The 22,427-nt window shown below is 41.0% G+C and overlaps 1 protein-coding gene across 1 annotated transcript in view; it reads left to right on the top strand.

The window, feature by feature from the left end:
• Positions 1 to 22,427, top strand: part of macrod2 (mono-ADP ribosylhydrolase 2) — a 583,152-nt gene that overhangs the window by 105,033 nt on the left and 455,692 nt on the right. Inside the window, exon 4 of the mRNA XM_072436382.1 lies at positions 11,720 to 11,749. Within this exon, the coding sequence (XP_072292483.1) occupies positions 11,720 to 11,749 (30 nt within the window). The remainder of the gene's footprint in view (positions 1 to 11,719; positions 11,750 to 22,427) is intronic.

Here is a 22,427-nt window from a genome sequence, read left to right on the forward strand (position 1 = left end):
GTTTGACTGTTGTGTTGCAGAGGAGGATGTTGTCCAAAATCTTTACTATTCTGGGCTTTCCCTCCCGCCGGCTCCACAAGGCGCTGTTCAGCTGCAAGAGCTCGTTCAGCAACAGACTGTTGAATTTTAAGAGGACACAAAATTCCTCTTTATTTTTATCCAGGTTCATCCTAAGGACAACATGCCGACACTAAAGTAGAGCAATGTAGTGTATTCTATCCAAGGCAGTGAAGAAAGTTGTAAAGATCGGTTCATAGGAGAAACTAAACAGCCACTTCACAAGAGGCTTTATCAGCACAAAAGACACTCAAATTCAGGACCCCAGAGCGCCGTGCATCTGCATCTTAAAGCTACTCTAACCACTCTATCGAAGACAGTGAGGTGAAGATTCTAAGCAGGGAGAAAAGATGGTTTGAAAGAGGCAATCTCTGTTAAAAAGAAGAGAATCCTTCTTCAAACCAAAATGGAGGTTTAAGATTCTACCTTCCAGTTGTATATAATAGTGTTTTGAAAGTCCAGATGATGAAAACTGATTTTTTTCTACAAAGTTGTTGATTATCTCATCATTCTTAAATTACAACTGCTGAATTAAAGCAGAAGTCATATCTGATCGAAAAACATTTTGAATTATCTATTCACTCATAATTGTGATAATCTTCTAACTGAGGATAATGGAGAGTAAAAGCTTTTATGCAGATGAGTAAACTGAACTTGTGCTTTGCTATTCATCTTGTCCAGAAACGGTTCATATATATAAAATTCTTTTTCAAATTTGAGCTAACTCTCTAATAGTGACAATAGTGACCTGACCTCAACCATTAATTCTGGCATAAACATGAGAATAAAAGGGTTTTGCTTTTATCTTGCTACATGACACAGGCTTTTCACACAAGATAAGCAGGACTTTAACATTATTATTATTTAGGATAGTATAGTATTAGTTATTTATTTAGTATATTTATTTTACCTTGTTTTTTTTACCTTGTTTTTACATGTCTTGTATGTTTTATCTTGTTTTATATTGTCTTTGTTAAGCATTTTGGGCCATTGTGGTGTTTTTAAATATAAATGAATACAACTTATATATACTTATTCAATTACTTACTTACTACTTGTTTAGTTTGGCAATAATGTAAATGTGTTCTCTTCTGTAGAACCAAAAAAGTAAATATGTGTGACTATTTTGGGTCAAAGCAGTCATAATAAAAGGTTATTTGAATGGGGATGTATAACTTAGTTTGTCCAAAAAGTGTGAGTGTTGTTAAAAATACTAACATTTTTAAATGTGTATGTATAATGGTTGGCGATATTGACAACATTTGTCTATCAATATTTGTAACGGGTTCCCTGGTAACGAAAGTCAAAATGTGTTATTTGTTAATCAGAAATGTGTGAAAACATGACTTTAAACTTATTAGTTGAGGTTTGATTATCAGATGAATTGCAAATTAATCGCAAAAAAGTAGAGAATTATTTTTCCAAATATAACCTTTATCTGAATGTTTACAACATACCTTTTATTTTTATTTCAATCAGCTCTTTTAATATATATATTTTTTTAAACTATAAATGATATACTCTCACATTTTGCATATCTTCAAAACAGTACTCACAAATCACAATACAGTCTTAAATCTTTGGATATATTGCACCTCCAGGTTGAGTTTGGTGTTTGTTCGGGAGCTTTAACAGGGCCAAAAATAATAACATACTGTATAAAAATACTGCTCAACCTTCAGTCCTCTTAACCATTACTCAAGCATGTTTTGAAGCGATAAGACGTAATGGAAGGGTGTATTGTGGGACATCCCTTCTCTGCCTCACGTCTGATTCTGATCTGATTTGAGGCTGGTTGCAGGTAGACGGTCTGCAGGACTCTCTTCACACTCCGTCTCTACTCTTGGCAGCCCTGTGATCAAATATACGCTGGTGGGAACGGTCCTTCTTAAGTGCCGGTTAAGTGCATTGTAGTAAGGAAGTAAGAGAAGTTAAAATACATTTAACGTTGCGAAGATGGTGCTCGCTTCCTTAATGCAGTGTTATCCACTTAAGCCGCCCGCCCCCGTCTTGGGCTGTGTGCAGTGAGACTTGCAGGCTCGAATCTGGGAAGTTTTATATTTTGGCAAAAGAAATCTGTGCTATGCTAAAATGAATTTGATTTAGAAAGCGCAGTTCAGTGGCTTAGGACGTCCAATTTATTGCTGTCTCGGCTCGGTGTCTACAAATTCTAGTTATTGCAGTCTGCTGGGGATTGAGCTGAGGGGGCTGAGGGAGAGAAGGAGCTCCGACAGTTTGAATCTGCTAGTAACAAGCTGTACATAAATAAAGAAATGCAGGAGGCGGCTGTCCCAGTTTAAATTAGGGCTAAAATCCACTTTATTTCACGCTGGCCGAGACGACACCGCTGCAAATAAGAATTGGGAACGCATTAATCGTCATTGCACTGTTTGATGGGGTTGAATAAACTGTAGGCTTTCATCACATCTAATATTTTTTATAGATTAAGTAAAATATAATTGGGAGCTTGGATGGTTTTTGTTGTGAAATAAATATGTGATGTTTTTTTTTTTCTCTATACAGAATTTGCTCTCCACTTTTACATTTACATATACTTTCTACACAACGCTACAATTTGATTTAAGTACTGGTTCTATAGTACCAAATATGTTTTCCTTTTACTTGCTTTGGTTGGATGTGTTTTATGTCAACGAATGTAATGGTCATTTTGAAGCACAACAATACCTGCATTTTTCCGTATAAGTATCATTATTGCAGCCACCTTTGTTTTTACATACATGTTGATGTATTGAGTGTTTTTTTAATGGAAATCACAGGTGTGAATGCTCTTGATGTGTATTCAGCTCATGTTGAATAGAAGAGGCGATCTCTTCTTTCTGAAACACTAGTGGAGTGTGCTATTCAATGCAATCAACATGTGGGTGAGAAAAGCACATTTCCTTTTACTTTGATCAAACAATATATGAATACTGACAGTGTCATCCTCTCTTACTGTAACTGTAATACTGTGTATTGTAATTTACCATCACTGACTCTGTTCTACCTTTTGTTTGCACAGCCCCGAGGTGGCAATTGCTCAGTGGCTAGCGAATTTTCCCACCAACCAACAGGTCGCTGGGTTGATCCCAGCTCTGAATAGTCTTCTGTCTACCTGTCCCCAGGGCAGCTTTGGCTTAGCTTCTACCATTTATAATACTCAGAATTGTAGCGCGCCCGTCCTTTACTCAATTAATCAAGCAATGGCGTTTCTTTCGAACTTTATTTCATTTGGATTAGAAGGATTTATGTGGCAGTAACAAAAGGTTTGGGAGAAAATCATGAATTTAACATACATTTTCTAACATATAAATGCACAATTTTGAAGTATTTTTCTGAATAAATAATTTGTCTTAGAATGAATTGTTATCTGAGTGCAGTTTTTGCTAGATCATAGAGATACATAATAGTTTTGAGAGCTTTTGCCATCGCCATGCCACTTTTCTGTCAATAAATCGAACGGCACAGCATATCTTTAGTTGACTGAGAATTTCTTTAATTGACTTGGAATGAAATTGTGAAGACACCTTTATTATCTGGAATCATCTCCCTCCTGGTATTGATCAATTAATGTTTAAAAACTATAGATTGAATAAACAAAAACAAGACTTTAAAATGGTGCCATTTAAATTGAACTTTGCTCCAGACCACATGGTTTTACTGACAGAGGATCGGCTGTGATTGACTCAATGAAAAAAAACAAGCATACCATTGACAATTAGACATGACAATTTAGACAATTACTATCTCAATTAAAATTTGATTAATTGCACAGCCCAAATTGAGCCAGATTAAAGATGCCGTTTGGGCTAACTTGAAGCGCTCCCTCGCTCAAACCCACCCCTGCCGTTTTACAGAGCCCACCTACAGCTTGATTTTCTTGTCATTTCTTGACACTTTCTTGAATTGGGGGCTGCACAGAGGAAGATTCAGGCGGATGTATATTTATGAGGGGGTTGTATATTTCTGTGTAGTGAAAGGTGACCTTGTTTGGTAAAAGGAGGGCCCGGAAAGCCAAATGATAAAAGAGAATAGGATCATCCAGTGCGCTCATTAATGTGGATTTGAAGGTCAGGTAATTATAACAATAGACGCGTGGGCTGGCTTTGGCATCTGCTATTGTTGCGTTGTTATGAAGGTGACAAGTCTGCGCGGGAACAGGGATTCATCACAGCCACACCGGCCCGTTGTCACCATGATGCATGCAGACACCAGAGCACCGCCGCCGCTACTATCTCACACGGGCAAAATACATTTGCTATCACACCGGATCATAAGTATAAAGAATACGGGGAAACGCTGAAGAAGCACTCTCCAGCTCACTGATATTGTAATGAGTGTCGTGAATCAAAATGCAAGATTAAACTCTGTTCTGTTGCATACAACTTCTAAACCGCTGTTACCCGGAGACAAAATGCCAAACAGCAAATGAGAACGTAAACATTAAAGTCTATCCAAATGCTATTTCTACATATGTATATTCAGTCATCTCAAAAACTCCTCGAGCCAAACTGTCCACTCATCATTTGCATTTCTTGTGACAAACCAATCTTACTATAAATTGTACTTGTATAGGGTCATTGAACTTATTATTACTGATTGTTCATAATTTAGTGCTTCGTTGTTACGTTTAGAAAGCGTTTGCTATGTTGTTTTAGAATAGTATTTTGGCAGCGTTGATTATTATTCTTCAGTTAATCGGGTCACAATATAATAGTAAAAAAAAAACTAAAAAATAATAATAATGAAAATGTTTATTTATATGGAACCCACAATTAATAGGGCAGTGATGATGAATACAAATACAAGCCATAAATTAATTCCTCCCCAGTCGTGCATTATAAATATGTCCCTAAAATAATGATGTCTATTTACAGCAATGAAGTGAGACATTACTATTCAAATTTGTATATTAATATCAATGTCTTTACTATTACATTTCTGATTACCAAACTGTTTCAAACGTGTCCAAGCACTGTATGTAATTAATTGTCTGAAGTGCCTCTCTGTCGGTGTCAGATGGTTCATACGGGCACATGTGGGTACGAAACTGACAGATATTATGTTAATTAAATTCAACAGACTCGAGGCTTTTTGTTACGATAAATGCACACTGAGAAAACCCTTGCTCCTTAAGGACTCTGTCACCTTCTCCACTCTTTCCTGCGGTTCAGCCTTTCTCCATGGGGACCTCTCCATTTGCAGCTATAAAGAACAACAATAACAACTGCTGCTATCAGACAAGACAGCGTGCATTTCGACAGCTCTGCAGCATGTAAAAAATACAACTCCTCTATTCCCCCAAAAATCCACTTTGCACTCGATTTACAGATATAAGAAAACGGCGTGAAATCCTGAGTTGAACATATTTCGAGCTTGTGCATATAAATACATGTGTAGCGGGGCATATGAATTTGAACATCTTCAGAGCCAGTGTAGCAGCGCTTGTTAGGAGGCTCAGCGGACTGGAAAAGTGTCTCTATGTGAGGAAAGCTGCATTATTCAAGTCAAAAGAATTTGGCCAAGTCGCTCACTCCACTGGCTTTCTGAAGGCGAGCGTCCAGCGAGACATCCCAATACCAAGAAAACATAATGACCATCTAAGTATGAAGCATGAAGAGTACGTGCTTTTCCTTGTACTTCATTTGCTCCTCCTGATACAGCAAAAAAATCTATAGAAATTAATTATTTTTTCAACTCCTTTAGTAGTATCCAAATCATCTTTTTTTTTTTTTTTTTTAGGAATTTGGATATTGATAACAAACAGGTTTTAGACCACAGATAATATAGTTTAGAAAAAATATCTATATAAGATATATATTTCCCTGCTGCCAGGAGTACGCTCCAAAGATATCCATTAATTGTGTCCAGACCAGGAGTTTTGAGGCCCAAATACATACATAGTTCTGAAATCGAGTGGGCTGGTGATGTCAAAAAGAGATTGCATATTCTCAAGGTGGTAAGGCTATTGCTACTTTTAAATCCAAAATGTTTTATATTTTAGACATTAAAAAAAAAACTAAATATGTAGACATATCTATTAGCAAGAGCAACCATCCCAAACCCTCAAACTTTTCTTTTTATTGGTTCCTGTAGCGCCCGTTATATCCCCCAGCCACTGCACAGTACACTATTAACCCCTGGGCTCATTGCGGGGTGTGTGAGTGCCCAGGGAGGATGAGGCTAGTGTGCATGTGTAGTGTTTAAGGGGTTCACTGAGGGTGCCACATATAGTCGAAACTGGATATATTTATGGCTTTGGGGTTTTGTGGTTATGTCCAGCCACTTCCCATAATATGACCTAGGAATGTGATTTTCAAAGGTTTTAAAGCAAGCAGCACTTATATGTGTGTTATTCTACAAAACACTATTTAACAGACTAACCTAGAACATTATGACTAACTCGTGTTGGACCGGCTATAAAAACCAGGGCTGGACTAAAACCTGGACTATACCAGACCAGTATCAAACCAAATATACATAAACTGAACTCAACTTGGACAATATCACATAATAAATAAACAGGTCCAAACAAGACTAAACCAAGAACTAAAGCAGAACCTTATAGATACTTAAAAAGATCAGACTTTACCAACCTGAACAACCAGGTTAAACCAGGTCTTATATATAGAGCATTACCAAACTAGGTCTAGGCCAGGTTTTGACTTCAGGACTGGAAAATACCTGGAGGACCCGCTAATCCTACAGGCTTTGGGGTTACACTGAACATGTAACTCAGATCCTAGCTGTTTACGCAGACCAGTTTTACATAAATCCTTTCAAATTCTATGACACTGGAAGCTACAACTCCTTTAACCCTTTTGACACAAACCATAAAACTCGAGCTGTCACGGTCTCCAGCTCTGTTATCAATATATCTCCTCTGTGAAAATACACACCAGAGCCTCCGCTGTGTTACCATTGGGTGAAGAAAACGCGAGCCTGATGTAGGGGTTCAGAGTTCAGAGGTTGGACAGGAAGTGGGCGTTGCCGTAGTGACAGTGCAGGCATGTAGTTGATGGGGAGGCCTAACGCTGCGTGCACCGGCAGCTCCTAATGACCTGCCATCTCGGGGCAGTCAGGGGAGCCCTCCACTCAGATTTATGAGCCACGCTGAGCTCACTGGTGGTAGAGCGATCTACGGCCAAGAAGCTCGTAGCCGGAGCATTTGGCCTTATACTTCTTTTCTCAGTACCGTAAATGGGCCATTACAAACTAGAAGAACCTTGAGAGCTCAGGAAACATTGGGGTACTCTCAAAAAGTCATGCTCAAGTACCTCCTAACGTATTTAGGCTAATGAACTCGCGTTACTAGAACTTTGGAGGTCAATTTCGGCTGTAGACACGGGGTTTAATGCATTTGTTATAGTCAATCTGAATGAGGGTCAATGTATCTCAGCATTGGCCACATGACTGGTCAAAGTTTACCCCACCCAGACCTCATGTATTGCCGGAATGGACACTGAAGTTGACTGTTGGAAAACTTTATGTGATCCATGAGGAAAATTGCTTGGACACAATAGATCAATCTCAAATATTAATATGCTTTTGTCAGCTTTGGACATTTTAAATTGCAATATTAATCAAAGACGGCAGGATTAAAGAAACAACTCCTGACTTCCGGTTGAAAACTCTTCCATCTGCCCCTTTTCACTTTTCATCACTGTAAACATCATCACAACAAAGCGCTGCGCTGTTGTACCATGGTGACGGCCCCGCCTACAGATTGTTGCAGTTCACTGTATCAAGCGGAGGTGTTGTTTTTCTTTTCTTGAATCACCCTTAATTCAAAAGTTACAACCTTGAGTGGGTAAATGAGAAAGGAAATTAATTATAACATGGTTTTAAAAGTCAATTTTGCATAACATTTCTCCATTTAAAAAGTTGAAGCAAAAAATAGTGTTAAATAAGTTGGATTACTGTACCTATTGTGTCGCATCTGTTCACATTTTCCGAGCCTGGCCGCAGATTTCTTTGCTTTACTTCTTTTTACATGGTTACCTAATGCTACAGAAACATTTGAGAATTCTGAAATATTCACGTCCCTAGACCTCTGAGGTATTTAAGCTAATGTTGTCGTGTCAGGGCTGTTTTAGTGGTGCAGAGGAGGTCGGCGTTGCCCTTGAACAAACATTGATCATAGAAAGCCTTGGGGAGATTCAAGGCACTAAAAGGAAGATGAGTCTTGCAGCTGTAAAGTCAAAAACCTATAAAACATGAATTTTAAAAGGCCATCTTGCATATGGGCGCTCAGCTACTGGAGAAGACGAAGCTAATGGGCTCTGATATTGCTAATTGTTGGCGCTCCAACTGCCTCCCTAAAGGAGCAAATGTGTGGAGCTTATACAAGTTGGAAGTCTTGCTCAGAGCAGGGAATAAGGGCTAGTTTATAACTAGAACTCACATTAAACCTACTTTTTTGACCCAAACCTTTTTTGTCTGAGGACAGTATAGCTGAATCTTAAGCTGCAAAAAGGGGTTTCACTTCTGGATACATTTTTCGGTCGTAACTTAAAGGTGCTCTATGTAACTTTTCTGGTGGGGGCTACTTTTATTGCTCAAAAATATATTCAAGAACATGCATTCTTACTTTCATCTTCGTGGTCACAATGTTTTGCTTGATCAATATATACCTCTTGATAAAGAAAATTGTCTTATCTGGACTTGGTGTAGCAGCATCATATTCCCCCGTGGTTCTTGTTGGCCCGACTACAAACTGTGTTAATCACTAGGCCTGAACTGCATTTGCTGGAAACCAGCTGTTTTCAAGAAGTGCTTCCAAGTTGTCATGATCCATTTAGGGATGTAATGTCTTCTGTGATGTGTGGCTGTGGGCTAAGTGCACTGACACTGTTGGTTTGGTATTTGTATGCACAGGCCTCGCAGTGAGCTAAGAAATAAACTTGCAAAAGATTTTTAATGATGTTCTGATCTGGAGAAATGAAGAGTCACAAAGTAGCGTTTGAGCCCTGCTTATTTTTAAATTCATCGTACAAACTAAAAACTTGAGATGCCTGTGGTGCTATCTTTGTCTCCCGGTGGGCTATTTCTGCCATCGCTATGATCCCACCCAGTAACATGTGATTACAAAGTGTCTGAACCCTCAAAAGCTCTACGTGATATTCACCAAACCCACCAGCTCAACCCACTCGTCCCAGTCACTCGCACAGAGACTTGTGTCAGTCTGATTACCAAGTACATCTCCTGTGTCTGATTAGTGTGGGGTAAATGAAGCGCCCCCCTCAGGTATGCATTTCCATAATGTCAGATAATTAAACCCCAGTGTTTTAATAGGATTTCTCCCCAGGAGTCGGGCCTAAGCTGATAGAGTGTGAAGAACTAGAAAAAGAGTAGTTTGTTTGAACTGGTTTCCAATTGTTAATTTCTCTGTACCGTACGGATTTTGGAAGTGCACTAACACAAGACTGAGATTTAAAAAATGAAAGTGAAAATATTGTTTCTTAGATTTTACACAGCTATGAAATAAATGCTTTCATTTAAATGTGCTGTACAATTTAGCTGATAAGTACACAGTATGTGTTTTGTTTCTGAAATTGGTTTTGAGCTATTTTTTTTTCACAAAATAGTATCCAAGTGAGTCAAGCCTAAAGGGCAATAATTATATCAATGACTGCAAACAATCAAACAAGCATGAATTCACTACTTACTATTTATTATTTACTATTTTTATTCCTGCAGCTTCAATATAAGCTTATATGTGTATGATGTGCAATGCATGTAATTCAGTATATTAGGCTCATGGCTTGTATAATATATTTGCTTTGTGTAGATTGTATCCCCCTTTATTAGAAGTGCTCCCGTCCCCTCACCCTTCACCCGTCCCCTCACCCGTCCCCGTGCAGGCTGTTGATAGTTGACAGATTCCAGAGCTAAACAAAGGCGTCGGGAGCACGAGTGTCTTTCTCATCACAGAACAACCTAGAGAGGTGCTATTGTAAACATGACAGTAGATTGTCAGTACACCCCTTTTAGACGGCTTGTTTTTCCTGCCTGTACGTTCTGCCCATAGACTTTGCTCACGCGCACATGCATAACAAAGGCCTTTTGATTAAACAAATTCTGCAGCGAGAGAGCTTTCTTTGTCCCGTCGGCCACTCAAACGTGCGGTCCTCCAGATGGGGACAATGAGCAGAGCAATATCTGTGACACTGGAAGGTACTGGATGTGAGAGCGCCCCGTTTTTACAAGCACATCCAAAAATATTAACCAGTGAGCTATTGCACCATAACACCACATATCCGTTATTATCCTCCAAATGTTTCAAGAAATAATATGACTTTAATGGCGCTAGCTGCTAATGATAGCGGGGACAGAAGACCGTTAAAATGATGTTACAGTTATGACTCAAATTTTTGGAAATGTGGTTCAGGCAGATGGTAGTTATTCCAATCTTGAAATTACATGTAATAAAGCTGCACCGTATTAGAAAAGAAAGTAATGTGTCACTGTGGTGAATATAGCTGAACCTGTACATTTCAGTTTATGATAGTTTGTATGTACCAGAGACAATCTACAATCTTTTTATAATTTGAAATTTGCATCCACAATGTAATTTAGTATGAATAACATTACCGGTATATGTAAACTGGTAAATTGTATATCTCAATCTCAGTGTTATTGCTATGCTAAGAAAATTATATATTTTGCACTGCACAGAATAATTGTGTAGTTTCATTTGCATGCATGACAGTTAAGTGTGGAGATGCATTTCCCATAAGGCGAGGGAAGAGCGGGTCCATCTGCGAGAATGAGACAAGACCAGACTTTCACATAATGAATAAAGAGCTGGCCGTACCATTCATTATGTAATTTTATTTTATTATTTTTGCTGTTGTTGTAGCACCGCTTTTTGACCTACAGCTTTTCAAAAAAACATTGATTTGCCACCACAAAAAGATAATTCCCCACATATGTGCACGATCTTGTCCCATCCCAATGACAGTACAAAACAAGGAGTTAAGCTAATATTTATCCTGATACAAGGTGCATTTGTACAGACGTATGAGTTTTTGAGCCGGTTCGTAATTCAGAATAACTGCGACTATTGAGGCTGTGGTTGAAAGAAAATGAGAAATGGTAATGCACATCTGTTAGCACAAGCCTGCGCCTTTTCACCGCGCTCAAGTTGTGGAAATCGGAATTAAAAAGCGCCTCGTCAGTCGTCGCCGTGCAGAAGCGGGTTCTTTATGCGCAGGGGCAGATACAAATGCATCACACTGTGGGCCACTGTTAATTGCGTTTAATGAACCACATGTTTTATTGAGCACAACCTCTGTCGTGTTGCCAAGGAAGAAATCAGCCAAGAAGTGAATATTGAGATTAGCTGCTGAGTGAATCGCACACAGCGTTGCCAAGTCGGTGGTGAAAAGGCCTTACTGGCAGCCGCTCGCTTCGATGATCAATTTTGTCATTCACAGATAGAGAATGTAAAAAATGAGCAGCCAGATATCAGATAGTAGTTATTCAGGAGTAAAGCGCTGTCAAAATGCAGAAGATTGTGACTGCATTTTGCAAAATATCCAAAACAATTGTGTTGGACATAAATCATTTAGTCAATACTGGCATTGTGGAAAATTATGTTCTCGCTTTCTTTATTAAATGATGTGTACTGACGTTTGTTTTTTCTTTTTCTCCCCTTTTCCAGCAAACTCCAGTCTTCTAGGAGGAGGCGGAGGTGAGTACATGTTTTTTTGTGTTTTAACTGTCTCACTGTTCGCTCTCGACATTAAAACAATTAAACTTGCACTTCTGAAATTGCACTTTTCCACTGTTTCATGACAGGCTAGGTATATTTGCCGTAAGTGTAGTACTGGCCACAACATTAGTGCACCGAGCATAGAAACTGGTCATTATTTTAGCTCTCTGCCCCAGAATATTATCATCAAAGCTACAGGGGAAGTAAAAGGTCGGGAAATGTCCAAACCCTCTATTGTCCCGAGTTGTAGTTGGACTGCTACACTGACATGATTGAAATAATACATTTTTTTGTCATGGTCATATATGGGAAGGAATGCCAGTATTTACTCTTAACGGGAAGAATGCATCCAAAAGTTATAGTATAATGAAGCAACTTGGCCTGACATTTGTATTAGATCTGTTTTTTGCTTTTGACATGACTTTTAGCAATGTTTTGTGATACTTTTTGTACATTGCATGCATCAAATACTTTTTTGTTTAGTGAGTACCACTTGGTAATAGCAGATTGGTGATACTGGATACACATTGGAAGTAATGCTGTCAACTATGGATGCTGCTGAAGTATTGCTAGTTCAACTACTGCGTATGAGCATTGCTAGACCTGTTTTCAAGTACATGGTATATTGCTATCACAAAAATATAATGATAAACGATAATATTGAAACTACTTTATGACAATCAATGATTATGATCATTCAAAATTAGGATAATCCCAGTAAACCCTTTTCTAATCATGCTGTAAAGAAAACATGTAACGGCTAAATAAAACACAAAGTTTTTAGTTAAATGTAATGAAGTAACTTTTTGGTCACTTTTCAGCTCAAATCTTATAATATGAAAAAAATAATAATAAATAAGTAAAAAGTTCACCTTGAATGCAAAGAACCAGTACATTCGACAAATATCCAGAGTAATCCCAAATAATATTGTTGAAATGGCAGATTTCTTTTCCCATTAAAGTTGTTTCTTGACATACATTTTGCCCTTTTCCACTTGTACTTACTTGACCTTATTCCGCTTTCTCTCGGCTCTCACACTTTTTCGGGGCGGAGATTTGGTGACCTTTTTTTAATGTGTTGCAGGGTACAAAAAACGTGTTAACAAAGAAGGGACTAATGAAAAAAGGCTGTATGTTCCTCTATTTGAAGACACTGAATAGATTATAAAAAACAAATGCGTCATTAAAACTACTTTGCAATATTCATCTTTTCGGCTAGTTAGTAGGGCTGCATGACAAATACATTTTAATCAAATAAAGGACTGAAGGCTTCCAGATAGATAATATTTATGAATAAAATGTATTATTGAAATTTATTTTATTTGTTGATAATTTTAGTAAGACCATTGATTTTATTATAAAATATCTTTCGGTTTTGACACAATAATTTCAATTATATTAAAATAAGAACTTAACAGGGACAAACCGAGACTAAATCCAGGCTCATTTACACCGACTAAGGAAAATCATGAATAAAATCTGCCCTTTTCAATACTAATTAAATAAATAACAACATACATTTCTGTCAGATTGAGAACTTTGATTTTACTGCGACATATATTGGTCTCAAGTAATGTTCAATCCTGTACTTGTCCATATGTGCACATCACACACATTCGTCATAGATTTTGAGGCGATTCCTGGAATGATATTGACAACATTTCTAAGTAACTTTCAATAAACATCAAGGTTGAATGACGCGTCCAACCACGTCGCCTGGAGCAGCTCTCATCTGCCCGGACACAAAAGACATGGGCAGACTTTCCCACAGGCGTTTCATGGCGGCCCTCCCTTTATCGCGGAACAGGAGAGGCCCTCAGCCCTTCACCATCTAAAGCACTCCGCTGATTGAGGTCATAGGTCGCCAACATGCGTCTCCATAACCAAGCCCTGGCGCGGCGTATTCCCGATCACCTTCCAACTCTGCCGAAGTCAACTCTGTATTGATTCGCTTTGACGAGAGAAACGCATGAACCAATCTTCTGTGCTATTATGTTTTCATTATCGTTATTTTGTGGGAAACAGCCGGCTCTCCACCGCGTTGATAGACCCAGGTTCTTCTTGAACTATTAATAGGCGGTTGTTTTTTGATCGCTCCGTTTCAGATCAGTTGTGGTGAAATTTAGTTGAGTTTTGAAGAACATCTTTGGTCATCTCCTGAGGAATTATAATTGAAGCCATTTATTTCTTCTTATCTCAAAGCCACGTTATTGTGTATTTGACGTGCATTGAGGCTTCTGTCACTGCAACTACAAGGAAAACATTCTCTTTGTTAAAGGTGGAATGGACGATTTTTTTTCAGCAAATTTTGTATCATATTTCCTCGTGGCGTGGATAAATCATTTGTCCTGCCACGTATCAATCATAAAACGCACCTACCGCTCACCTGCAGCCGCGTCAGGCTCGTCCCCACGTTTCCGCATGCCTAAGCGCATGGATCTATCATAATATAGTTCCCTCAGTGTACGGGGCAAAATGAAGACTGAGAAAGACAGTTCGAGCTGACGCAGAAGTGGACAGAAATCTACGGGAGACGAGAGATGCGATGCGCTCCGTTGCGCTAATAAACAAACGCACGTGTGTGTTGTATCAGTCCGCACGGGGGACTGCGCATGTGCACTTCCGCCTGCGTTCTCAAATCGCCGAAAAATCGTCCATACCGCCTTTAAGTACCACACCAGCCCAAATGTTATGAAAATTGTCAATGAAATCTCTGTCATCCTGAAGTGGTTACTATGAATAGGGATGTCAGGAATAAAATTTTAGTGTAACGATTATTGTGAGAGAAAAAAAAAATCACGATTATTCACGGTTATTTAGACTGTAGCCAAACAAAAGTGAAATCTTGAATTTTCCTTATTTCTCGTGGTCTAACATGTTACTGTTCCTCAAGCTTGTGACCAGCTTCACAAAAACTACATTTCAAAGACAAAATAAATGACCAAAGCAGCCAGATTAAAAAAAAAGTTATTTACATTTAGGTCTATTTTGGGCTTTATATTGAACAAAAATACTTAAATTGCTTTTTTAAAATTATTACAATGATTTTTTTGGGGGTTCTTTTGATAATATTGTGACCTAAACAATCACGGTTATCGATTAACCTAATAATCATGACATCTCTAACCATGACTTTTATGATTTTTAGTAATTACCAATTGTTTGCTTCTTTTTTGTTTGTTTTGTTTCATGAAAAATGTGTAATATTATGGAGAAAGAACCCTAGTATTATTTTGTGTGTGTTGATGATATCAAACAAACAAATATGACAAAAACAGGCGCTGTGTCTCCCCCGTCAGAGCCCCACAGTGGAGGAATACGACCAACGTAATCTCTTTTCTACATTTTCTAATTCATATTTATTCCATTTAGATTTTCATAAATACAATAAAAAAGATAGGAACAATACTTGTTGCCGCATAGAAAAATCTATTGAGTTTAGGTTTTGTGTAAGTAGATTACAGAGATCCACTTATGCACTGAGCTGCAGTGTTTCACCCCAAAACAAAGCAGTACATTTTATTTTCCTAATCTGAAGCGGGCTCAACATGACCTTATCTCGTAGTGTCTTTATCACTAGAAGATGTTTTCTAAAGCTGTAACTCTGAACTTTCCTCTCCTGCTCGATGTGTGGCTTGGCATGTGAGGACCCCCATCTGTGGTGGCAGTGAGGAGTGATGTGGGAGGAAAGGGGCGCTCATACAGGCCCCTGTTATCTCCCTAATGTCTTTCCAGGGCTCGACTGAGGAGCAGCTCCACAGCCCCATCGTCCATCACACTGGCCTGCACACCTGAGCCGTGTGAGGGTCAGTACTCTGAGCTTGGCTGCTGTGGCTGTCCATGTTCAAGTCATTTAGTGAGTTAACCAAAAACACTTGTAGTATTCATTTATTAGGTAAATGTAATATAATCCAATCCATTTATTTAGAAAGTCCTAAACTTGGGCACATGATAGAAGGAAACCAAAATGATCAGTCTTCATAGGTAACCCAATGGAGCTGGAGTGTGTATAATTAAAGTGAAAGTCTAAAAGGCTGCTCGAGTTCAGAGACAATAGCATATTCGTGGCATTAATTTTAAAAAGACAAAGACTTCCAGGCTCTATTAATTGCTTAGAAATCACTTGTGGGAATCATCCTTTAGTTGTATTTCTTCAGTATTGTGTACACAAATGGGTTAACCAAAATAGCCCAGTTATCTGTGAGAGTTATTCTAGTCTCTGTGGGACTCGAGCATATACATAGAGGAAATAACAATGATCTCTGATAATAGCTCGCTAAATGAGGCCTCTGTGAATAGAGGCTAATTATGAGTAGTAGCAGGTTGTTGGTGTGATGTGTGTCACAGCATGGCTGAATGCTGCACAGTCCCAAAAGAATAGACCTAATGTAAACATCATGTTGTCTCTCTCCCACACACACTAACACAGGATCCCACTCAGTGTAATGATAGCAGCAGGCCTGCACTCGGGCAAGCGAGGGAGGGAGCCTCTGCCTTTGATGTCTCCATTCAGAAGGGGATCGGCTCATTAGCATTCAGACCAGAGCTAGCCCCATTTAATGCTAGCTTTAACTAGACCTCCCCAACAAATTGCTCTCAGGTTGGGCGTCTCTTCAAACATCCGCACATGTACAGTTGTGTTGTACATCCTGACTAAGGCTTCTGTAGCCACAGGCTGCTGACCCTGTCTGTCTTCAGGCCTTTCTGACATAATGTTGGCTGCATGTGGCGTGAGCTCAATACATCACCTGAATTGTAACACGAGTTGGAGCAAATGCTTTCTATGAAAGGTGTATATTTTTAGAAAGATCAAATTTTTTCTCTCCACAAATGGTTGAATCCTAAAAAAAAACATTTTGTACAGCTGCAACATTTAGAACTGCCAGTCCACTAAATAGATAAAATAAATACAATACAATAAATGTTATTATTTGTTTGAAGTTGTAACTGATCACAGCCTAATGCAGTGCTGAGCTCTGCGGCAGAAGAAAATGTCTTCAGTTTTGGACATGTTTGGATAATCCTTTATCTTGATTCCTAAGTGCTTGGCTGAGCTTATCTCTATCTCCATTCGTTATGCGAAGAGCTCTGTTTTCTTTTGCTGTCACCTCCAGGTGAACCATTATCCACTGTCTGTGTCCACCCGGGCTTGTTTATTGAGCAGATTGGTGCGACCGGGGCACGCTGCTGTGAGGGGCATCGGGGGAGGGGAGGTCAGCCTATGGATGGTGTTGGGTGACACTCTGAAGAACTGAAATCATAACTAAAATGAATTTGCACCAAAGTTTCTTCAGCCTGCATGCGCCCCCTGGGACCGTTCCATCTCCCTATATTTAGTGAACATTTAGTTACACCTCATTCTTTGTGCAGCAGAGATCCTTGTGTCCAGGGATTGAAAAGTTTCTCCTATTCCACTATACCCATTACTGATACAATATACACATAACGTGTTGTAAATAATCATTAACAATAACCTAACCTAATTTATGAACAGAAAATAGGATATATCACGTCATAAGGCGCTGGTACAGCTGGCAGCCCGGTGTAAACGCTCTCTCTTCTTTCTCACACTTATTGTGCTTTATCTCCTATATTTTGTAAATATAGTTAGAATATTTTATTCTATTTTACTGTACGATAGGGACACGCGCTGGAATAGTTTTTTAATTCAACTGTTTTTGACTTTTTTCGGCTGGATTTGAGCGTTTTTCGTTGTGTTGTTGTGACGTGAGCTAGCTACGAGCGAGCCCACCAGCCCCTCCCCGCGCCCTCCGGCCGCGCTAAAGTACGGCGTGTCGTCGGTACACGTTTATATACACGTTTATATGAAAGAGGAACTTCACGAACGATCGGGACACGCACTGGAATTGCTTTAAATTAACTTGTTTTGACTTTATTCGGCTGGATTGAGTGTTTTCGTCGTGTCGTTGCGATGTGCCTTGGCTCTGAGTCCCCCGGCTCCGGCCCCGCCCCCCGGCCGGCGCCGTACCGCGTTTACACAAAGGAGGAACTAATGAAACTGCGGAGAACAGTCGTCTTACCCGGAGATCGTCACGTTATCCCGGCGGACATCCTAAGGAAAACGCAACGAAGCAGACGGGCTGGACGTAAACTCCGAGAGGAGAAAACAGGAAGTCGGTTCCCGCCGTAGTCATGGGTAACGTGAGGTCCCTTCAAAATAAAATGACGGAAATAGCGAGCCTCATGCGGTCCCAGAGGATTTATAGGGATTTTCACAGAGACCTGGTTAACAGCAGAAATGCCAGACTCTATTGTAGGTTTGGACAATTTTCATCTGCTGCGGGCGGACAGAACGAGAAAAGAGGTGGAGGTCTGGCGGTGTATGTGAACACGAGCTGGTCCAAACCCGAACACTGCACAGTGAGGGAGCAGCTATGTAACAAGGATATTGAACTTATGGCTATTGGCATGAGGCCATATTATCTGCCCCGGGAGTTCTCACATGTGATTTTGATCGCAGTCTATGTGGCCCCGTCTGCCAATGCTGAAAATGCTTGTGAAGCACTGCTCTCCTGCACTTGTAGGCTGCAAACACAGCACCCACAGGCTCTCTTCCTCGTCTCTGGTGACTTTAACCACGCTTCTCCCTCTTCTGTTCTACCAACATACACCCAGTATGTTACCTGCCCCACCAGAGAGAATAGAACATTGGACTTGTTTTTTGCCAACACCAAGGAGGCTTATTCCTCTTCCCCCCTCCCTCCCCTGGGCAGCTCGGACCACAACCTTGTACATCTGAGGCCTGTGTATGAACCCATCGTGCGCAGGCAGCCTGTGGTGTCCCGTGAGGTGAGGATGTGGTCTGCTGAGAGCGAGGAGGCTCTGAGGGACTGCTTCAGCACCACTGTCTGGACTGAGCTTTATGACCCACATGGGGAGGACATCAACACCATCACAGAGTGCATCACGGACTACATCAACTTCTGTTTTGAGAACATTGTTCCCTCCCGGACGGTGCGGTGTTTTCCAAACAACAAGCCATGGATTAACCGTGAACTGAAGGCTCTGCTGAAGGAGAAGAAGAGAGCCTTCAGGTCAGGGAACAAGGAGGAGCTGAGGACTGTGCAGAAGGAGCTGAGGAGGAAGATAAGGCAGGCTGAGGCCGGCTACAAGAGGAGGATGGAGGAGCAGCTGCAGCAAAAGAACATTCAGGGAGTGTGGAGGAGCCTGAAAACCATCTCGGGCTTCAAAACCCCCCCTGCCCAGACAGAGGGGGATCTACAGTGGGTGAATGGTTTAAATGCTCACTTCTTGAGGTTTGATCGGTCACCCGCCCCTCCCCCTGCACAGCTGCATGCTCCCTCTTCCACAGCTGGACAATGCCCTGCATCTGTTCCTCTTCGCTTATCTGCCCCGGACCATCAGCTCCCCACTTCGCCTGGACTCACCCATCCCCCCAGCACACGGTCCCCCTGCCAACCACTGACTGTCACAGCAGCACAGGTGAGGAGTGAGCTGAAGAGGATTAAAGTGAGGAAGGCAGCAGGACCTGATGGCATCAGCCCCAGGCTCCTTAAGTCCTGCGCAGATGAACTGTGTGGAGTTATGGAGCATGTCTTCAACATGAGCCTGAAGCTGAGGGTGGTACCACAGGTCTGGAAGACCTCATGTCTGGTACCTGTGCCTAAGACACCGCGCCCCAAAGACCTCAACAGCTTCAGGCCAGTGGCTCTCACGTCCCACCTGATGAAGACACTGGAGCGGCTAGTCCTGGACCACCTCCGCTCCACCTTTAGCTCAGCCATGGACCCGCTGCAGTTTGCATATCGGTCTGGCATCGGAGTGGAGTACGCCGTCATCTCCCTGCTGCACCGCTCTCCCTCTCACCTGGAAAAGCCTGGCAGCTCTGTGAGGATTCTGTTCTTCGATCTTTCCAGCGCCTTCAACACCATCCAGCCGCTGCTCCTGAGGGACAAGCTGGAGACGGCTGGTGTGGAGTATGACCTGGCAGAGTGGATCCTGGACTACCTCACAGACCGACCCCAGTTTGTGAGAGCCCGGAACTGTGTGTCTGACACTCGGACCTGCAGTGTGGGGGCGCCCCAGGGCACTGTCCTCGCGCCCTTTCTCTTCACCCTTTACACTGCAGACTTCAGACATGACACGGACAGCTGTGTCCTGCACAAGTTCTCTGACGACTCTGCCATCATCGGACTCATCACGGATGACGAGGAGTACAGAGGACTGGCGCAGGACTTTGTGGACTGGTGTCAGCGGAACCACCTCCTCATCAACGCGGGGAAGACCAAGGAGATGGTGGTGGACTTAAGATAAGATAAGATATTCCTTTATTGTCCCACATGGGGAAATTTCATTGGTGCAACGCAGGTAGATACAGAGGCAGATACAGAAGAACAGATCACTTATAGGAAGTCTCAAAAACACTCAGTAGAAGATCTCCTACAAATAAACAAAAACTCCCATGGACAAATAAATAAATAAATACCATTGCATGTGATCACGACAGTACCCCACAGACACCACCCCACTGCCCCCTCACCAGTGAACATCCAGGGACGGGACATTGAGAGAGTGGACTCATACAAGTACCTGGGTGTTCATCTGAACCACAAACTGGACTGGACTCATAACACAGACGCACTGTACAGGAAGAGCCAGAGTCGGCTCTACCTCCTGAGGAGACTCAGGTCTTTTGGAGTGACAGGGCCACTCCTGAAGACCTTCTATGACTCTGTGGTGGCATCGGCCCTCCTGTACGGTGTGGCCTGCTGGAGCAGCAGCATCACAGAGAGGGAGAGGAAGAGGCTGGACAGAGTCATCAAGAAGTCCAGCTCCGTCCTGGGCTGAGCTCTGGACTCGGTGCAGGAGGTGGGGGACAGAAGGGTCCTGGCTAGATTCACATCTATGCTGGACCATGAGTATCACCCCCTGCAGGACACTCTCTCCGCTCTGGAGAGCAGCTTCAGTGAGAGACTGATCCACCCTCGCTGTGTGAAGGAAAGGTTCCGCAGGTCTTTCCTTCCTGCTGCTGTCAGACTTTATAACAAACACTGTTGGTACTGAACACTCGCAATACTGACCTAACCATGTGCAATTCTGTCATATGTGCAATTGCTGTTGGAATTCATGTGCAATTCATGTGCAATTACTGTGAAATTCATGTGCAATATATGTGCTGTCGTGACACATATTCATGTGCAATTACTGTCGTGATCACATGCAATGGTATTTATGTATTTATGTATTTATTTATTTGTCTATGGGAGTTTTTATTTATAGGAGATCTTCTACTGAAAGTGTTTTTCAGACTTCCTATAAGTGATCTGTTCTTCTGTATCTACCTCTGTATCTACCTGCGTTGCACCAATGAAATTTCCCCATGTGGGACAATAAAGGAATATCTTATCTTATCTTATATTAATATGACAGAAAAGTTAAATCTATTTGCAAGCTCTATTTCTAAACCGTCCTCCCTTCTCTCTTGCTCCTGCAGAGTGTACTTCACCAACGAACATTGATGGATGGACTAATTGATTTGAGATGATGAGGTCATTCATTTTAGCTTACAGTAAGTTCCATATTTAGGATTTTCATTTGATTAGAAAAGGAAGGAGAGAGAGGATGTGGTCAATCAATGAACAGTGGGGGAAATTGTCAGAAAATACATAAAACAGCAACACCATAACCTGAGTTTACTACGCCGTTTATTTCACATTGTACACAGTATCTGCTAAAGTAAATTGGCCAAAATGCCTTCACTGTATTATGATCTTAATTTTCTAATCTTAATTGTTCAAATGTATTCGGTATGTATTTTGTCTAAAGAATCCCTTAGCTTTGTCTCACACCCCCAAACCCTGGTACAAGGCAAATACATCTGTATGTTATACATCTGTATGTTATAGTACATTATGTTATAGTACATTATGCTCATAATTATTTTTATTTTTTTTAATTATACTGATGTCCAAAATGCTTCAAAATATTCTTAAAGACATCCAATTTACCACAAATATATGTTTCACTCAAATCATTTCACTTTCTTTTAAAAACCTGAAACCACAAGTACAAGTACAGCTGCACAATACATAGCAAAAGTGTCTAACTATAGATATATAAACACTAAATATAAATTCTAAATATATCTTAATAACACAAAGGTTGTCCATCTGACAGATGGACAACCTGGTTTAGCTGTGGCCTTAGGCGGGGTACACCCTGGACAGTGGCCAACTTGTCGCAGGGCACTAATCAATCACCACCATCAGTCACCAATTTTGCCTAACACATGCATGTCGGTGGGAGGAAGCCGGAGAACCCGGAGAGAACCCACGGTAACACGGGGAGAACATGCAGACTCCACCCAGAGAGATCATGTGATGTTGGTCTGGTCCGGGAATCGAACCCACGATCTCCTTCTTGGGAGGCAAGAGCGCTAACCGCCTTTGCCACCGTCCACCGTACCACATATTGCCAGTGTTGTACCTGAATGCGTTCTTTGAACGAAAGTTCATGAACGCGTTCATAATTTTGGTGAACGTGAACTGAACAAACGGTATTACTGCCGACAAACGATAATTTGAACGCGTTCATTCTGGTGTCTGTGAACGGCACCTTCGTTCTTTTTATTTTCGTTCGATAAAGTGTCAGATTTCTAGAGACTTCCAGGCGAAAA

This window comes from Eucyclogobius newberryi, unplaced genomic scaffold (genome assembly GCF_026437365.1).
Source record: "Eucyclogobius newberryi isolate DKJ021-1_F unplaced genomic scaffold, fEucNew1.0.hap1 SCAF_8, whole genome shotgun sequence".
In the NCBI taxonomy this organism is placed as follows: Eukaryota; Metazoa; Chordata; class Actinopteri; order Gobiiformes; family Gobiidae; genus Eucyclogobius; species Eucyclogobius newberryi.